The 17,897-nt window shown below is 46.0% G+C and overlaps 1 protein-coding gene across 1 annotated transcript; it reads right to left on the bottom strand.

The window, feature by feature from the left end:
- Window positions 1–9,724: 9,724 nt before the first annotated feature.
- On the bottom strand, window positions 9,725–16,123 carry MANSC1 (MANSC domain containing 1). Its single transcript, XM_064142905.1, has 3 exons — window positions 15,695–16,123; window positions 14,709–14,849; window positions 9,725–12,391 (listed from the first exon to the last, which is right to left on the bottom strand). Exons 1-3 carry the CDS (start codon window positions 15,912–15,914, stop codon window positions 11,424–11,426), a joined length of 1,329 nt encoding a protein of 442 aa, XP_063998975.1. The 5' UTR covers window positions 15,915–16,123; the 3' UTR covers window positions 9,725–11,423.
- Between the last annotated feature and the right edge of the window lie 1,774 nt (window positions 16,124–17,897).

The raw sequence follows: 17,897 nt of genomic DNA, 5'->3' as shown, positions 1-17,897 counted from the left end.
TTGAAAATGTAAATAATGTGACTGAACAGCAATACCTGCCTGAGGCCAGGTCTCCATTACAAAACTCTGTCCTTGACTGTAGGATGAAATTGCCTCATCCACTCTTGCACTGTCAGCTGGGAGAATTAGCAAACACCAGCAAGACCCACAGAGATAGAGGAGGGGAATGGCTTCCCGTGCAAAAGTACACCCAGATAGTAGTTAACCTGCATCTACCCCTTGTTTTCACCACTAGATTTTGCAGGAGCGGGCAGAAGGAGCACAGCTTTATGTGTATTTTCACTCCTTGATGGGAATCAGAGGAGAAAAAGTGGTGTGTGTGGAGGGGGTTTCACTTGTAGTGCACAGCCATAATGTTGCACAATCTGTGATTAACCTCTTGGGAAGTATGGCAGATTTGTAATGAAACTCTTTGTATCTTAATCACTCAGTGCACAGCTGAGGAAAACCTCATTGAATCCCTGCATCACAGAACATTTCTCTACATGCAGTTCCCTCTCACACCACACCTGCATTTACTGGCAGAACTCCAGTATCTTGACCATCTACCTTGGGAGACTGACTCCCTATCTGATTACTGCCCTTAATCTTAAAGATGTCTTCCCTGCTGTCTGGGCTGACTCGTTTGTTTTTAGCTTTCAGACATGATATGCTGTCACTGCTCACACTGGTGCATCTCACCATTTCTCTAATTCCAACCTTTTCATTTCCTGCTTAGATTTCCCTATATCCATTTAGTGAATGTTGGCTTCACCTCTCTCAGCCTAGCCCTTTTCCCCCACAGCCTGCATAGACACAGTACTCCTCTATTCTAGCCCACGTAGCCTTTTTTGAACTCTTCTCCTTCAATGCTTAGGTTTCAAGACCAAGCCCATCCTCACTGCTTCTCAGCTTTCCTTCTAGTTCATACATGTAGAACTGAATGGCAGAGTGAAATAGGAGGCATGATTACCACACAGAGAAAAGTCTCCAAGGGACAGGGTTTTTCTGAGATGATTGTGTTCATTTATTTGAGCTTAAAGTCGATGGGAATGAAGAAGGAATGTCTCCTTTGCTTTAGTAAGAAGCTTCCCTTGTTGCTTGCAGTTACTGTAATGAACTTTAGGAAGAGAAAGCTTGATTTGCTGGGACTAATCCAATGTGAGGCTCCATCTGCAGAGAAACCTGCTAAGAAGCCTTACCCTGACCTCCAGACTGAGATGATAGCTCAAGGCCAAGAGAGCTGTCATGGGATGTACTTTGTTTATATTCAGGTTGATTTCCTGGTTTGGTTGGTGGCCCAGCTCACAAGCAGTCTTGTCAGCCCACAGGAGAACAAGGGATGGCAGCTGGATCTCCTGAAACCAGCAACAAATAGCAAAGTCATTCTGTCTCTGAACTGTGCCCCAAGTTGCAGTGGAGCCAATGTGATCTTTTGTAGGAGTGAGACCAAAGTCCCTAAGGAGCAAAAGCTGTTAGGAGAAGATGGCTGCTTAGCAAATGAATTTGTGGCTGCCCACATCACAGAAGCCACTATCGTAATTAGCTCTCTCACTGAATGTCTCAGCAAGAATTAAGGGACATGGTGTGGTGAAATCCTGGTCCCTCTGAAGGCAATGGCAAAATTCTCACCAACTTCAAAAGGGACAAGGTTTCATACTGAAACTTGAGCTCAAGTCCTCTCTTGCCCCCAGCACGAACGTCTGCAGCACAGTAGCTTGGGATATGGGATGTGATGCAGTGATGACTTCACCAATGAAGCCTATTACAGTAATTGTGCAGGTAAAACAGGACACCCTGACTTGTGGCATCATCACCTTGCCACTTTGCCTAGGTCGTACAGTTTGTAGATAAAATGCTTCATCCAACTCCTCCCCCAAGCAAGGTCATCTCTAAGAAATGTGATGGATGTGCTTGACAAAGTTTATGCTATTCCAAGAGTGTAATGTGTTCACCATGGTATTCCTTCTCCCATGAACAGACTGCTGGATCATCTCTTCTGCTCAGTTCAGTAACAAGTAGACATAACTGATCCCTCTGCTTTTACTCCCGTGCCCTGTGAAATGCAGCTTTTCCCTAGGAGATAGGCAGCTTATGAGAAGATTTCTTTAGGCTGATATTCATGTCTCTATCCCAGAAATTTTCTCCAGGTCATGAGCCCTTACTTGTTTTGCAGTGACTGTTTGCAGGGCTCCCCAGCCAGTCAAACCACAGCAAAAACTAGCACTCCTGGTACTTTTGTAGCAATTTCCCCATCAAACATCACAGTATCACAGTATCATCAGGGTTGGAAGAGACCTCACAGATCATCAAGTCCAACCCTTTACCACAGAGCTCAAGGCTAGCTCCTTTTTTACACACACAGAACCGCCTCTTCTCCCCATGTTTCAGCAGTACCTTGCTCCTCACTGTATAATACCCATTCTTTCCCATCTCCTCTCCCAGCAGTGGCTGCCTGGTGCCCAGGACAACAACTGAGTTTCTTTGTGTCTAAAAAAAAGCCTTACAACAAAAACTTCACAGAGGAGAAGGAGTTTGGCAGCCCATATAGGCAAGTGAATCCAACAGGAACCTGGCAATATCCCCAAGGGAAATATGAAATAAGAAGACCTGAAAGGCTTGGGCATTTTCTTTACACCTTTGGAGGAGTGTTTGGGCCCCTGCCGATGGTGCATCAAATGTCAGGCTGTCTACCTACTACACCTTTTCTCCTCTTCCATCTCCCAGGGAGTAGAAAACAGCACTGCATGAGGATACCTTTCTTCAGCAGTTGTGGTTTTAGTGTGAGCCGTGCAAGATTCTGACTTTAATTTGGCGCTGCCAACCAGACCACAGGGCAAGTCCAAGACCTAGCTTAGGAATATTTGGCCATGGTTCCATTTCAAAGTCAAATTACAGAAATGTCATTTGAGAAAGATGCAGTTCTAACATTTGTCAAGCATTTCAATGCTAGGTCAATGCAGCAAAAGCATCCTTTTAAAAGAGCTCACATTTCAGACAGACACCAAAACACTTATTTTGCTTTAGTTTGCCCAATCTTTCAAAACCCAGGCAGCATCTGGTCTCTATCAACCATAACGTGCGTGCCTTCTAAGCAACAACAACTTAAGAATATTTCCTTTTCAACCCCCTTTCATGAAGTTCAGCATTTTGCAACATGCATCCATAATGTTTAACAATCCTGCTTTGCACTGCAGCTTTTGAAGTTTAAAAATTAGTTACTGCTCGAGTGTTGTACATTTGCTTCTGCTTCTTTAGTCACAGGGATTCATGACTAGAATTTATGCCTATGGTCTAGAAAGGTAAGTCCTTGTGTCACAGCAATTACCAATCTTTCCTATAAGAATGTGCAGTCTTTATGCAATGTAAACAGTATGGCACACCATCTGTGCATGGGAAAGAGCCAGTTCTGGGTTACTCTGCTGTACTGTGGAAATGCAGGTTATGACAACCAAAGAGACTCAGTCCTCTTCAGTTCAAACTCTGGGAGGAAGATTATTATTCTTAGAATCACAGAATGGTTTGGATTGGAAGGGACCTCCAAATGTCATCTACTCCAACAACCCTGCCCTCAGCAGGGACATCCTCCACTCAGTCAGGTTGCTCAGAGCCTTGTCCAGCCTCACCTTGAGAATCTCCAGAGATAGGGCCTCGACTACCTCGCTGGACAGCCTGTTGCAGTGTTCCACCATCCTCATGCTAAAGATCTTGTTCCTCACATCCAATCTAAATCTGCTCTGCTCTCATTTCAAACCATTGCCCTCATCCTGTCACTGCAGGCCTCTGCAAACAGTTCCTCTGCAGCCTTCTTGTAGTCTCCTTCAGGTACTGTCAGGTTGCTCTGAGGTCTCCCTGGAGCCTTCTCTTCTCCAGGCTGAACCACCTCAGCTCCCTCAGCCTGTCCTTGTAGCAGAGGTGCTCCAGCCCCCTGATCATTTTCATGGCCCTCTTCTGGACCCACACCATCAGGTCCATGTGCTTCCTGCATTGAGGTCTCCAGAGCTGGACACAGCACTCCAGGTCTCACAAGTGGCAGAATCCCCTATGTCCATCTTCTGTCCATGCTGCTTTTGATGCAGACCTCTTAATTGCTTTCTGGGTAGTAATTAAAAACAAGGACAGAGGCATATTCTTGGTGAGGATTTCATTGGATTACCATTTTTCAGGATTTCTCAGAGAAAAATCAATGCCTCTGACAGTTCAGGACTACTGCCTGTACTCTGTTCTACAAACTTTATCTTTCACTAAGGGAAGTGTGTTTCAAGGCCTGAAAAGGTAGCACGCAGGACATATGGAAGTCCCTAGTCCCAGAATCATAACATGTTTTGTGAATGGCCTAGAGCACAACATCTCTCTTGAACAAGTAACCTAAAGGACAAAATCAGTACCTTTCTTTTAATTTAATTTTTACATCAACTAATCAACAGTACAGATAATAGATTTAATTAGTTCTTGCTCACCTCTCAGCTAATGAAATCCCTAGATAATTGACAGTGGCTGATTCTGCAGTCTATCCACTTTATAATAGGCCTTGCCAGTAATGTAGTCAGTTAATTTCTGGTTTATTAAAAGTGTGGTCTTTGCATTAAAGCTATAAGGCCTGGAGGGAATGGCTGAAGTGCCAAATTCTCCCCACCACCCCACTATCCACTCGCAGCAGCATTAAGTGCAGGGAATGATGCAGCCACCTGTCCTTCAACAAAAGGCGCTTGAAATGCAGGCACAGGACAGCTAAAACCTGGGCACACATTCACCCTGGCCATTAGCTAAAGTGTATCCCATTGAGTCCATTGCTTGTGAGAACAGGGATGAATGTGGGTCCTTAAGCTTGCACTGGCTTTCTATATAAAGGTTTCTGTGCCTTATGGCCCATAACTCACTCTTCATGTGTTGAAGGGATGGAAGAGGCAATTATATATGGCTGAAGTCTCATTTGGTGACTTTCCATCTCCATTATTTCTTTGAATAATTTTCTTACAGTGTGGATTTTGATAAAGACTCTTCCAGTCCTGATAGCGACTAAGTGTAGGTGAGTGACAAAGGAGAGCACAGAGACAGACAGACCCACTCCCCACACACGTGTGTTGTGCCGGCTAGAGAGATATTATTGAGCGTTCTTCACATTCCATTTGAGAATAATTAGATTCTATTTTCTCCTCTCAAGAAAAAATAGTGATTAGAGTGAGGCTATGCAATCCATTCCTCATCCTTCCTTCTTCCACCCCCTCCCCAGTCAAACACACAAAGATGGTATTTGGTCACATGGATCTTTGAATAAAAGACAGGGAATTGTGTCTGAATAGCCCTGACTCATAAAGCTCCTTCCAATGCCTTTTTCACTGTCAGAGCTTTGCAGTTAATGCAACTTCTACTAATTTTTTTCCTTACTACAATTGTGAAAAATCTAATACCTTTAGAATGATCTGCGAAGAGCTTACAGAGAACAAAATCCCCGTTTAATCTGGGCATATTAAGAAATCTTTTCTTTGAACAATACATTTAAAATGCTGTTTTTCCCAAACAAAAAAAAAGAGAGAGAGAGAGAGAGAGAGAAGTAAGCTCTGTTGAGAGAAATGGTGATTTAGAAATCTATCTTCCACCTGTGTTTTAGGAATCCCAGCACTTTACCTGGAGAAAACATGAGTGAGGTTATGTGCACCCTGTGATGCACTGTGGCAGTAAAGCAGGGATTCAGTATGTCAAACAGGGTTCTAGTCCCCATGTTAAAAAAAAGAATGGGAGCCACAGACCCAAACCACTTAAAGGTAGGAGGGAAAAAAAGTGTTTTCAGAGCATCATATAAACCAGTTGTTTAGTTTTTGCTCCCAATATTAGGTCTCTCCAGAGCCTTTTCTTCTCCAGGCTAAACAACTCCAGGTCCCTCAGCCTGTCCAAATAGCAGAGGTGCTCCAGCCTACTGATCATTTTGGTGGCCCTCTTGTGGACTCACTCCATCAGGTCTATGTCCTTCCCGTGTTGAGAGCTTCAGAGCTGGACGCAGCACTGCAGGTGAGGTCTTACCACAGCAAAGTGGCAGAATCCCCTCTCTCTGTTTGCCACACTGCTTTTGATACAGCCCAGGATGCCATTGCCTTTCTGGGCTGCAAGTGCACTGTTGGCTCAGTTCAGCTTTTCATCCACCAAAACTCCCAAGTCCTTTTCTGAAGGGCTGCTTTCTATTATCTCACCCCCCAGCCTGTACTGATAACAAGGATTTGATCTACTTTCAAACTCACCCTTGGGATGGGATCTCCAATGTATTTCTGGGAAAGCTTACACTCTCTCTGCTAGCCACGGCAGGTGGATAGACTTCACTTTTCAAAGTCTACCAACCTTTTCAACATTTATGTGAACAGGCTGCAGCTTTGTGTATCGAGAGCCACACATGTATCTTGTTAAGGTTTAGTAGTGAGCAGCATAGCGTGAGCTGTTCTCACTTGTTTCAAACTATACCTCACAAGCAAATTATTTCTTACCCCTGCTAAAATGGAGTGCTCCACAAAGGCAACACAGAGCATCTGTCAAATCTGGAGTCTTTCTAGAAACACTGCCTGAGTTATCACATGGTGGAAAAAACATTTGAACTCCTTATTTTGTGCCCTGAAACAAAATGAGGACAACATTGCTATAGTTAACTAATCAGAAGCAGCTGGGAGAAGTCTTTGGATTTGGATTCTTTCAGGAATGTTACCTCTGGGCTGAGAAGTCCTCTCATAAGGCAATTGTTTTGGAAAGTTAGGAACCACTAAGTGGGAGGACTCCACTTCTAGCCATAAGCCATGTGCTGGAGGACCTCCCACTGATAGCAATGGGAGTTGCAAGAGTGAAGACAGAGCAGTGCACAGCCACAGAAGTAAAGGGATCATCTCTTTCCTCACGTACTTGGGTAGTGTCAATGGAGCTTGGATTTAGGGATAAGGGGAAAAAAGCTCATAAACCCAGAAAAAACTTGCTTGGAAACTAAGTAAACAGCAGGCAAGTCTATAGGGAAAGTGTCTTAGGGGTTTTCTATGTTAGCATTAGAACCACAGAATCAGTCAGGGTTAGAAGGGACCACAAGAAGAAATGCTTGAACGTTTTGCAAATTGTCCATCTGGGCAATGCTGAGAGAAGTTGCAGAAATCACAGTATCAAAGTCCACACCTTTGATCACATCCTTCATTCAGTGGAAGTGGGACACAGAAAACCTGGTGCTGCCCTCAGTGGCTTCTGGACAGCCATCTACAACTCAGATCCTTTTCTGGCAGTGCAGGTACCAAAGCACATTTAAAGTACTTACACCTTATAGAGCCATCCTTACCAGCCTAGAATTTTAAGAACCACCTTTGTGGTTTTCAGAGTGACTGCTCCTATCAGCAAATGTTTCTAAACATTCCTCTGGTTTAGCCAATCTAACCTACACTATCTTGAAGTTGTTTTAACAGCTTGTTAAATTTCTTTGAGTGTGCTAGTTTGAGCCTTGCTAGAATGTTTTGGTGAGAAGAACTAGATTACAGGCTGTGAAAGGAAAACAATGGTGATGTCTACTTCCCTCATAAGCTTGCTGAGAGGTATAAGAACAAGAAATAAAAAGCATAGATATCCACTCTCACTTCTGCTGCTGGCAAGCTTGGAGCTGCATCTCTCTTCTAACCTCACCCTCCATTTTTTTTTTTACTAATCCACTTTGCTTCCTAACCCTCTGGCCAAACCCCCATTCTTCCTAGGGACTGGGATAAGGTTGAGAGGGGTAGGGGGAAGGTGAAGGGGTGGTTGAGAGCCCCTCCTGGGGACTCAGGTTTCTGGGAGGGCTGTTGTGTTTCTGTATTACCTTTTATCTTTTATGTTTATGTATATACTGTAACTATCTGCTTGTATATTGAGCTAAGCTGTAAATATAAGCTTCATTCAATTTCCAGAGCAGGCTGTGTCTAGTCTGGGTGATTTCCAAAAGTGTGTGTGGGGGGGAGGTAACACCCAAACTATCACATTGAGGAAATAGAGAGGGTATACATTATGTGATGTCTATTCCTCAGTGGTGTCAGAATGAGGAGTCTTTTGTTTTCTGTTAAAAATAAAGCAAAACAAGAAGATGGATCAGAACTCCTTGGACATGGCAAACCAAAACTTTTGTCACTTAAGACAATGACACTTTATAGATTGGAAGGAGAGGAGTAAGAGAGTAACAGAAGAGAAGTTAATGCTCAACCCTAGGTTGATTTTTTCATGAAATAAGCCAATATACAGGAAACTGTGATCCAGTACAGTTGGAATGAAACATAAAAATACATTTATTTATTGTTTATAATTCCTACCAAACACAAAGAGTAGTAGTTTTATGCTTTACACATTGACATCATCAAGAAATGTAGACACCTACAAGAAAAAAAAACAACCAAAATTGGACTGTGAAATTGAGAGTAGGCTTCCCAAAGATGAAGAGAAAATTTCAATATATTCCCATCCTGCAGGGGATGTACTTATGAAGAGGCTGGAAAAGCATCTAGGAACAGCATGTACATTTCTGAAGAGATGTGCAAGCCTTTGAAATCTTAGAATGGCTTAGATTGGAAGGGACCTCAGAGCTCATCTACTCTAACCTCCCCACCATGGGGAGGAATGCCTCTTAACTAGACTTGGCTGCTTAAGGCCTCATCTAACCTGGCCTTTAACACCCCCAGGAAGGAGGCAAACACACTCTACCTGGACAGCCTATTCCAGAGTCTCACAACCCTTGTACTGAAAAACTTCTTCCTAAGATCCAGTCTAACCCTGCTCTCCCTCAGCTTCAAACCATTCCCCCTTGTCCTATTGCTAAACACCCTTATGAAATGATGACGAGATGCAGCTACCCCATAATGATTAATGAACAGAGAAGTAGAGAAGTGTGTTAACTATATGTGAGAATGAGTAATGCATAGGAAGGGCCCAGCAGTCTAGACAGATTTCAGGAGTATAACAGAGCACAAAGTATAGTTCCTCTACTTGAAGGGATCCTAGGTGGAAATTGTTGACTGCTGTAATGACACTTAAGACTCCGTGCTTGTGTCAGCATACAGTGTGGTGGTAGAATCAGATCCAAATCCACCAAGGTGGTAGGAGGAAGGGAAATGAGATTCAATTTTGCAGATGTCTTCTCATGCAATTATTCTTGTTTGGTTGGGTTGTTGGTTTAGTTGTTGGTTAGCAATGTACTTGAATAAATCCCAAGTATCAGCATTTCCTAGCCTTACAGTACACTGAAGCACTGTTTGAAGACAGTCTGCAGCCCATTGAGGCAAGGACTTATGCACTCTTCTCATACCTCTCAAATAGATCTGCAATTTTCTTCATGATTGCTTGCAGTGGTTATAAAATCTGGGGTTACTCTTTCCCTTACTGTACAATATCATCAAACAGTTTTGTTCATGACAGCCTATATCTGCACACCTTATGTTTGCTCAGCACTATAAAGCATCATGAAAACAAGCAGCTATAGCATTTATTACACTCTCTAGGTGATTAAAGTCAATCAAGTTTTGACCTTGAACCATAACATAACTGGTTACTTTCAGAAAGAGCCACCCCAAGTGCACAGGTTGTCATCATAGCATGATGGCTAATGATCCAGTTCCTGTGTGGTAGATAGAAATGGGAAAACAGGAGTGCACAGATATTTTAGGTAAAGCAGTGCTGAAAAGCATAACTAGATGGATTTTTACAGTCTCTTTCCTTTCTGTTTCAGAACACAAGAGCATTGTTCAGACTCATATATAAGACTGAGAAATGTTCAGACTCATATATAAGACTGAGAAATGTATATATGTATGGATCACAGCTGCATGAATGATGATGGGAAATCTCCCTCTCCTGCTCTGTTAACTGGCAATGTCTATGTCTGAGTAATAATGATGGAAAAGGTCCAGAGAAGGGCCACAAAGCTGATCAGGGGACCGGAGCATCTCTGTTACAGTAACAGGCTGAAGATGCTGGGGTTTTTCAGTGTGGAGAAGAGAAGGCTCTGGGGAAACTCAACAGCGACCTTCCGGTACCTGAAGGGGCCTCCAAGAAAGCTACAGAGAGGCTGTTTGCAGAGACCTGCAGTGACAGGACAAAAGGCAGTGATTTGAAATGAGAGAAGATTCAAACCGGATGTTAGGATCAAGTTCTTTACCACAAGGATGATGGAACACTGCAACAGGTTGCCCAGGGAGGTAGTTGAGGCCCCATCCCTGGGGGTATTCTAGGTCAGGCTCTGTAATTCTTTGAGCAACCTGATCTAGTGGAGGATGTCCCTGCTGAGGGCAGAGGTGTTAGATTAGATGACCTTTGGAGGTCCCTTCTAACACAAACCAACCAACCCATTCCATGGTTATTAAAACAGAGAAGAAAACATGCTTAATTTTGTTGCTCTTACAGCTATCTGATTGCATGAGAAGTTTTTAAGGTCTGTTTATATAATCTTCCACCCAGAATTTCCCAATAAAGAAACCAGCTTTTCTATAAAACATTTTTGTGGTGAAACAGCCATTGACTGCAAAGTTAAAACCTGAGCTAATTAACACATTTTTCAATTACCATCCTCACAATGTGTCACTCCTATTTCATAAACTGTTGTTGCCCTCTAGTGCTCAAGCACAGCTTGGAAGTAGCCCTCCAGAAAGATCCAGACTGGTCACCTAAAGATCCTTTCTTTCTTTGTCATCCAAAAAGACAAATGGCATAGCAAGAGAAATGTTTCAGTATACCTGCCTAATACCTGCTTTTCTTTGCTCAAGCAAAAAAATAAATGTAAACAACATTTCAAGTTGTTTCACTCAAAAATTGTAAATGGCCACTCAGCTTGGCATCCTCACCCACTTAGTCATAGTACTCATGCAGCTCTTTGCTTTACTTTTGCCATTCACCATGCTCACTACATATTAGAGGGCTCTGAATGACTCCAAGATATGTCTGCCTGCCTGCTCTTAAATCTATCTTTGCTGTACCATACTATATCAGTTATTGCCACCTATCTGTCTCCAACAGATTAATTACAGCAGAAACATTTAGGGAAGTTTCAGGGCTTGTTCTCAGCATTTCTCCTGCCATTAGCTGTCATGATGGCATCTGGAATCACAGAACCATGGAACCATGCTGCGCAGGTACTCAGTTTATGAGGTAAGCTTCTATTCCACTGCTCTCATCACAGTACCAGACCAAGCTCTTTAAATGCTTTTCCCCCCGAAATATAAGGCCTTCTTGGTTTAACTTGGATTTGAGTGTTTATTTTCAGGATTTAGTCATAAATCAAAAAGCACAGGCATCATAGTTGAGAGCAGAAACAGCAGTTCTCTGTCCTACCAAAGCCATCTGTTGCTTTCCCACTAGCAGCCAGAAAACAAATCGATCCTCTGCTGAGATTTCAGTAACTACAGTTAGGTTTCAGAGTGGTCCCCTCAAAAAAAACCACCAATTGCTCCTCACAATATTGTTCTCTCCCCCCATCACACATCAGCATACATTCCATTGATCAAGTAATCCAACCTGGTATAATGACTCTTCTGAAGAGATTCATACATTTTCTTCCCTGTCAGTACAATAACTAGCAATAAGAATATCACCCCAAAAAGCAAAGCTGCTATAAGGCTGCTTTCTTCTCCCAGCTGAATAACACCTTTCCTTCTCAGAATACTCTCTAGCAGGTAGCTTTCTGAGTCAGATGGGTCATAACGCTCAGGGTTGTTTTGGGAAGATGTGAGGGAATCTTTAGTAGACAGAGTGAAATCTGAAGGGAGGAGAGGAGCATGACTGGTATGGTTGAAAAATACAACTGTTGGCTCAGCAGGGATGGCTGAAGTTTTTCGCCCTGACAGGGCAGTAGCAGATCTGGAATTTGTGGTGACCTGCTTGGTTATAAAAGAAGTAGTTGTGGGACTGGAAAGAAGAACATGAGTAACAGCAATGTGGGTGGCTGGGAGACCAGGCTTAGCTTCAGTGGTCCCAGTAGGTACAAAGGTAGCTCTGGTGGTGGTGAGAGCAGTAGATTTAGGATCATCAGTAGGCAGAGATGTTGTACGAGATTGCAGTTGAGTGGCACTTGTGGGCAGAGGAGCAGGAGCAGTACTGCTGAGTTCAGGAGATCTAGACTGAGTGGTAGGGAACAAATCAAAGAGGGTTCCAATTGGAACAGCAGAAGACATATTTGGTGGCAAGTTCTGCCTTGGAATAGGGTCTAAGCGCTCAAGATGCTTTGCCCTTTGAGACTGAGGAAGAACCGTGCGAAATTGGCTGTGGTCTAACTGCTTGCCCATGTGGTTCTGGAGTTCTGATTCATGATGAAAGACAGCAACAGCAGGATTCTGGTGGCCAGGCTGGCCAGGAGGTATAAAGGCTCCAACATCCGAAGACAAAGAATGCCCATCTGAAGAGAAATACTCACTTTTGAAGGATGGATCCTCTGGGACAGGAGTGTCTGGGAACAGGAAGACAACGGCAGTATTTCATTGTTTATTTCTGATTAGCACAGGCTTACTGTATTTGTGCTTCTTAGTAAGAGATAATCACAGAATTGTCAGGGCTGGAAGAGCCCTTAAGGATCATCTAGCTCCAACCACCCTGCCATAGGCAGGGACACCTCACACTACATCAGGTTGCTCAGAGCCACATCCAGCCTGACCTTAAAAACTTCAAGGAATGACGTTTGTACCACCTCCCTGGGCAACCTGTTCTAGTGTGTCACCACCCTCGTGGTGAAGAACTTCCTCCTAACATCCAATCTGAATCTACCCACTTCTAGTTTTGCTCCATTGCCCCTAGTCCTGTCACTACCTGACACCCTAAAAACTCTGTCACCACCTTTCTCGTAGGCCCCCTTCAGATACTGGAAGGCCACAATAAGGTCTCCTCAGAGCTTTCTCCTCTCCAGAACAAACAGCCCCAGCTCTCTCAGTCTGTCCTCATAAGAGAGGTGCTCCAGCCTTCTGATCATCCTCATGGCCCTTCTCTGGAAACATTCCAGATCTAAGGGGTATGCAGAATGCAATGACTAATGAAATTAAGGCACCATAACTTCCCTTTCTTTGGAATACATAGAATGACTTAGGAAATTCTGTCTGGGGCATAAGACCTGTCAGCCTCCAGCCTGGACACATCAGACTGCAGCTTCTCACAGAGTTTACCTGTGCAGAACAATCATCCCAGTCCAATTGTTTTGTACTCATACGTGTCCAGCTCTGGTGTGTCCAGCATGAGAAAGACATAGCTGTTGGGGCGAGTCCAGAGGAGGGTCACAAAGATAATCCAAGGGCTGAAGCACCTCTGCCATTAGGATAAGCTGAGGGAACTGGAGTTGTTCCTTCTCAACTGTAAACTCTTACATGGTGGGATAGTGTGAAGCTACAAAGCACTTGCAGCATGCTACATCATCATTCTCAGCTTGCTCACCTGGAAGCAGCTAGAAAAGCATGGAGCATGCAGGTAACACTTAAAGGATGGGTAGAGGGAGCCCAGGGATGAGAAGTCCTGTACAGAAGTATGACTGCTGCTCTGCAGCACCAATTAATTAGCATACCTGCCTGCATTAACTAACTCTGCTCCACATTTTCTGTACCAAAGATAGATTTTCTAGTACTCTGTCTCCAGCTTAGACTACAAGTTCCCAAATGCAGTTGCCCCAGACTGTCACATGTGAGGTAGAGCTGGGGTATGAGGTTAGATATGCTTGTTGGTAAGAAAGTACATAGACACTTCATAAGTCAACCTTTAAAAAGATATTAAAAAACATAAGTGGTGCAGCTGATACATCCAAGCCACTAATCTTCATTAGAAAACAAACTTCAGGTTATCTCTCTTAAAAAACAAACTAAACACCTCTTGAGCATACTTGGTAGAACCTGGGTATCTTAGTGGGGTGGAGAAGGCAAAAGTACATGAACAGCAGAACCCAGAAATGTTACTTCCTTCTTAGCAAGAACTCTTTACAACTGGAACCCGGGAATGGGTTTTTTTTTCCCAAGGGAAGTCATTCTGCCCCTGTACTCTGCATTGGTTAGACCACACCTTGAGGACTGTGTTCAGTTCTGGGCCCCCCAGTTTAGGAGGGACATTGAGATGCTTGAGCGTGTCCAGAGAAGGGCAACAAGGCTGGTGAGAGGCCTTGAGCACAGCCCTACGAGGAGAGGCTGAGGGAGCTGGGATTGTTTAGCCTGGAGAAGAGGAGGCTCAGGGGTGATCTTATTGCTGTCTACAACTACCTGAGGGGTGGTTGTGGCCAGGAGGAGGTTGCTCTCTTCTCTCAGGTGGCCAGCACCAGAACGAGAGGACACAGCCTCAGGCTGCGCCAGGGGAAATTTAGGCTGGAGGTGAGGAGAAAGTTCTTCACTGAGAGAGTCATTGGACACTGGAATGGGCTGCCCGGGGAGGTGGTGGAGTCGCCGTCCCTGGGGCTGTTCAAGGCAGGATTGGACGTGGCACTTGGTGCCATGGTCTAGCCTTGAGCTCTGTGGTAAAGGGTTGGGCTTGATGATCTGTGAGGTCTCTTCCAACCCTGATGATACTGTGATGTTTCCATCAGTTAGCAGGGTCAGGATGTTACTCCAGCTGGGAAGCTATGCCCACACAGGAGCTCACCACACACCTTCCCATCTATCTTCTCCAAAACAGAAGAGCAGCATTTTCAAATTACAGTGCTGCTAAAAACACAAGCCCCAGACATTTTCTAGTTACCACTGCAAACTCAGAGGTGCAAAAGTCATTTAGTGTGGGGATTGATGGCTCTCGCTCTCATTTACCTCTAGTTATCTTGTAGCTGACGAGTCCTGTTGCAGGTTTCATAGGACAAGCCTCTGTACTAGGGCAGTAAAACAGGTAACAGTTTGGCTGCGTGCTTGTCCTTCGAGCATCAAAAATCAATAGATTACACTTTTTGTCTCCTGCAAAACACGACAAATACAAGTTTCAGCAATGAGAACTTTATGGCACCTTGATAATGAGCCTTAGTTTGTTAAATTATTTGTTCCTCGTGTGAGTAAGAGGAAAACTACTAGCACGTTACATTCCCACAGGAAATCAGCCCAGGAGTGCAAAAGAATGGCTCAGGGCCAGTATACAAAGGGTCACACCTTCCTCTTCCTGCACAGATGAGCTCAGGGAAATAACGACTCTAATCCCTCATCCCCACCATACCAGCACCACTTTACATAATAATGTATTGCTTACAAATCCTGGTAAATCTGAGAACCTCCTTGATATCCTCATGGGGAAGGGAATTGTTTATACTCCTAATCGCATCCCAGGTTGGGCTTGTTGATGCTTGGGGGGTCATCTTTTACCAGTGTAATTTCTACTTGATGCCCTACCTCCTAGTGCAAACCAGCAGTCTCAGAGAAAGGTAAGCACTTGTACTTTTTGCCAAAATGAAACGTAGCACAAAATATCACTTTGCAGTGCTACTACTATGTACAGCTTAGGTGCCTTAAGACTTTGGGGATCTGAGAGGTTTTGACACTTAAAACGGCCACTGTTTCTTTGCTGCAACCATTGTCCTGAGCTCTGTACGATCTTGCATTAAGATCGAACATCCCCCTTGGCCAAACAGGATAGCAATCCCACGCTGGTAACAGTCACAGCGTGAATGAAAGGCTAAATGAGTATTTCTGTGCCGGAGACAGAGCTCTAACAGCTTTGTCCCTTCCGCTTGAGTACTGTGCGAGCCCAAACTTCAGAGGCAATTTCCAAGTGTTCATACGTACTAAAAGACCAAAGCGAAACCGGTTACCTGAGAACTTTTCCCCCGAGCAGCAGGCGTGAACGCAAGCCGCCGGGCTTGGGGCGTGCAGCGGCTCCGCGCCCCTGACGCCTCTAGGCAGAGATAAGTTGATATCGATAATACTGTTCTCCATCTTCTGCGCGGAGCACTCTGCACCCAGGGCAGGTCCAGCCATCCCGCAGATGGTCACCACCAAGCACACTGGCCACCAGCTGCGACCGGGAGACATGGTCACTCGGGTGGGGTCTTCACAAGCCTGGCACGACGCCGGCCTCGGGGCTCCCCGTACCGCAAGCGTGTCGAACCCTCCTCCGCCACAAACCGATTTACCGGCGAGCGCTGGTAGACGGGGAAGTCGCCGCCGAGATAGCTCTGCTCCCGGAGCGGGGATGCGTTCGGCAGCGGGAAGGCGGCGGGAAAGCTGCGGAGACACGGCCGTCGACCACGGCACCGCAGAAGCACGGCGGGCACCGCAGAAGCACGGCGGGCACCGCAGGAGCAAGGCGGGCACCGCAGGAGCACGGCGGGCACCGCAGGAGCACGGCGGGCACCGCAGGAGCACGGCGGACACCGCGCTGCCCCGGCACGTCCGGGAGGAGGGGCCGCGGGGAAGGCGGGCTCGGGCCGCCTGCCAGCCGCCCTGGCCTGCCTTGCCACCTGTCCGCCCGGCGGGGCCAGAGTGATGTCCCAGCCTCTTGAGCCGCTCGCAGGCCACAGGGGCTGGTTGCCAGCGCCCGGTGTGAAGGAAGCACAACCTGATGGAAATCTTCAGATCGAGGCGATGGTGGTGGTGGAGCTGATGCAGTTCTGCATGATGCCTTGGCCTGTCTCTTCTGCTTCTAGAGGCTGTAAACCCTTAATCAACCAAAGCCCTTTTAAAGTAGCTGAGATATAGGCTTCTTAATCTCCTGTTCTTCCTGTCTCCTTTCTGCCCAGGGAGGTGGTGGAGTCACCATCCCTGGAGGTGTTGAAGCAAAGCCTGGCTGAGGCACTCAGTGCCATGGTCTGGTTGACTGGCTAGGGCTGGGTGCTAGGTTGGCCTGGATGCTCTTGGAGGTCTCTTCCAACCTGGGTGATTGTATGATTCTATTAGGAAAATCCATAGCTAGGTCTAAGTGAACAGCTGCATATTTCACCATGTTCTACCTGAGCAATCCTGGTCAAATCACAGCCAAGCAGAGTGCTTGCTGCCTGGTAGCTGTATGGTCAGGACTGTCTCCTGAGAGCACAGACTGGAGGCTTTGCCATTCGTCCCTCAACAGCCTCAGTGCAATTGTTTGCTTAAATTATGCTTTTCCTTGGAAAAGTTTTATTTCCTCTTTTCAAAAAAATATTATTTTCAGAGCGGTGTTTAGGAGTAAAAGAGACCCAGAAAGTAGAGTGCAATGAATAGAAGGGTTGTTAAGATAGATTCCTTGTTTTTCAGGTCTCTCATCCTCAAAACGATGAGAATCGTAGGATCATAAATGGCAGGGGTTGGAAGTGACCTCTGGAGATCATCAAATCCAATACCCCTGCCAGAGCAGAGTCACCTAGGGCAAGTTACACAGACAGGCATCCAGACGGGCCTTGGAAGTCTCTAGAGCAGAGTCCACAACTTCCCTGGGCAGCCTGCTCCAGTGCTCTGACACCCTCAAAGATCTTCCTTCTCTTCCAGGTTGTATCTGTTGCTCCTTGTCCTACACAGGGCACCAGTGAAGAAACTGGCCCCTTCCTCTTGACACCCACCCTTCAGACATTTGTCTTCTCCAGACTAAACAGCCCCAGGTCTCTCAGCCTTCCCTCATTAGATGTTTCAGTCCCCTCATCATTCTCGTAGTCTTGATGCCTTCTCCTTGGGGGCATTGAAGGCCAGGCTGGATGAGGCCTTGAGGTGTCCCTGCCCATGACAGGGAGGTTGCTGCAGATGAGCTTTGAGATCCCTTCCAATCTGAGCCGTTCTAGGAGCCTGTGAAAACCCCCACACCCCACAGATCTGTGCTGTTGTGCTGCTCTCCACTTCCCCGAGCCCCCCGGCGGCCCGAGTACAGGGCCGAGCCCCGCGCTGGGCTAGGCGCCTGCAGAGCCCCCCCCAGCCCCCAGCCCCCTCACCATCCCCTTCCTTTGGCGGCCCGCTCCGCCCCGGCCTGTGGGCGCAGCCCCGCCTGCCTGCCTGCCGCGCCGTGCCGTACCGGGCGGGGCCTGCCGCGGCCCGGGCGCAGACGCCGGCCGG

The sequence above is a fragment of the Pogoniulus pusillus genome, chromosome 4, assembly GCF_015220805.1.
Source record: "Pogoniulus pusillus isolate bPogPus1 chromosome 4, bPogPus1.pri, whole genome shotgun sequence".
Taxonomy (NCBI): domain Eukaryota; kingdom Metazoa; phylum Chordata; class Aves; order Piciformes; family Lybiidae; genus Pogoniulus; species Pogoniulus pusillus.
Note: the sequence above shows the minus strand (reverse complement) of the source record. Positions and strands in the feature narration are given on the sequence as shown.

What these genes read in the sequence shown, in the direction of transcription:
- MANSC1 (XM_064142905.1), bottom strand. Translation starts at nt 15,914, where the DNA reads ATGTCTCCCGGTCGCAGCTGGTGGCCAGTGTGCTTGGTGGTGACCATC. An exon ending in CTCGGGGGAAAAGTTCTCAG is followed by an intron (nt 14,850 to 15,694) that starts GTAACCGGTTTC and finishes CGTGTTTTGCAG; the next exon opens with GAGACAAAAAGTGTAATCTA. An exon ending in CAGCTACAAGATAACTAGAG is followed by an intron (nt 12,392 to 14,708) that starts GTAAATGAGAGC and finishes TCCTGTTCCCAG; the next exon opens with ACACTCCTGTCCCAGAGGAT.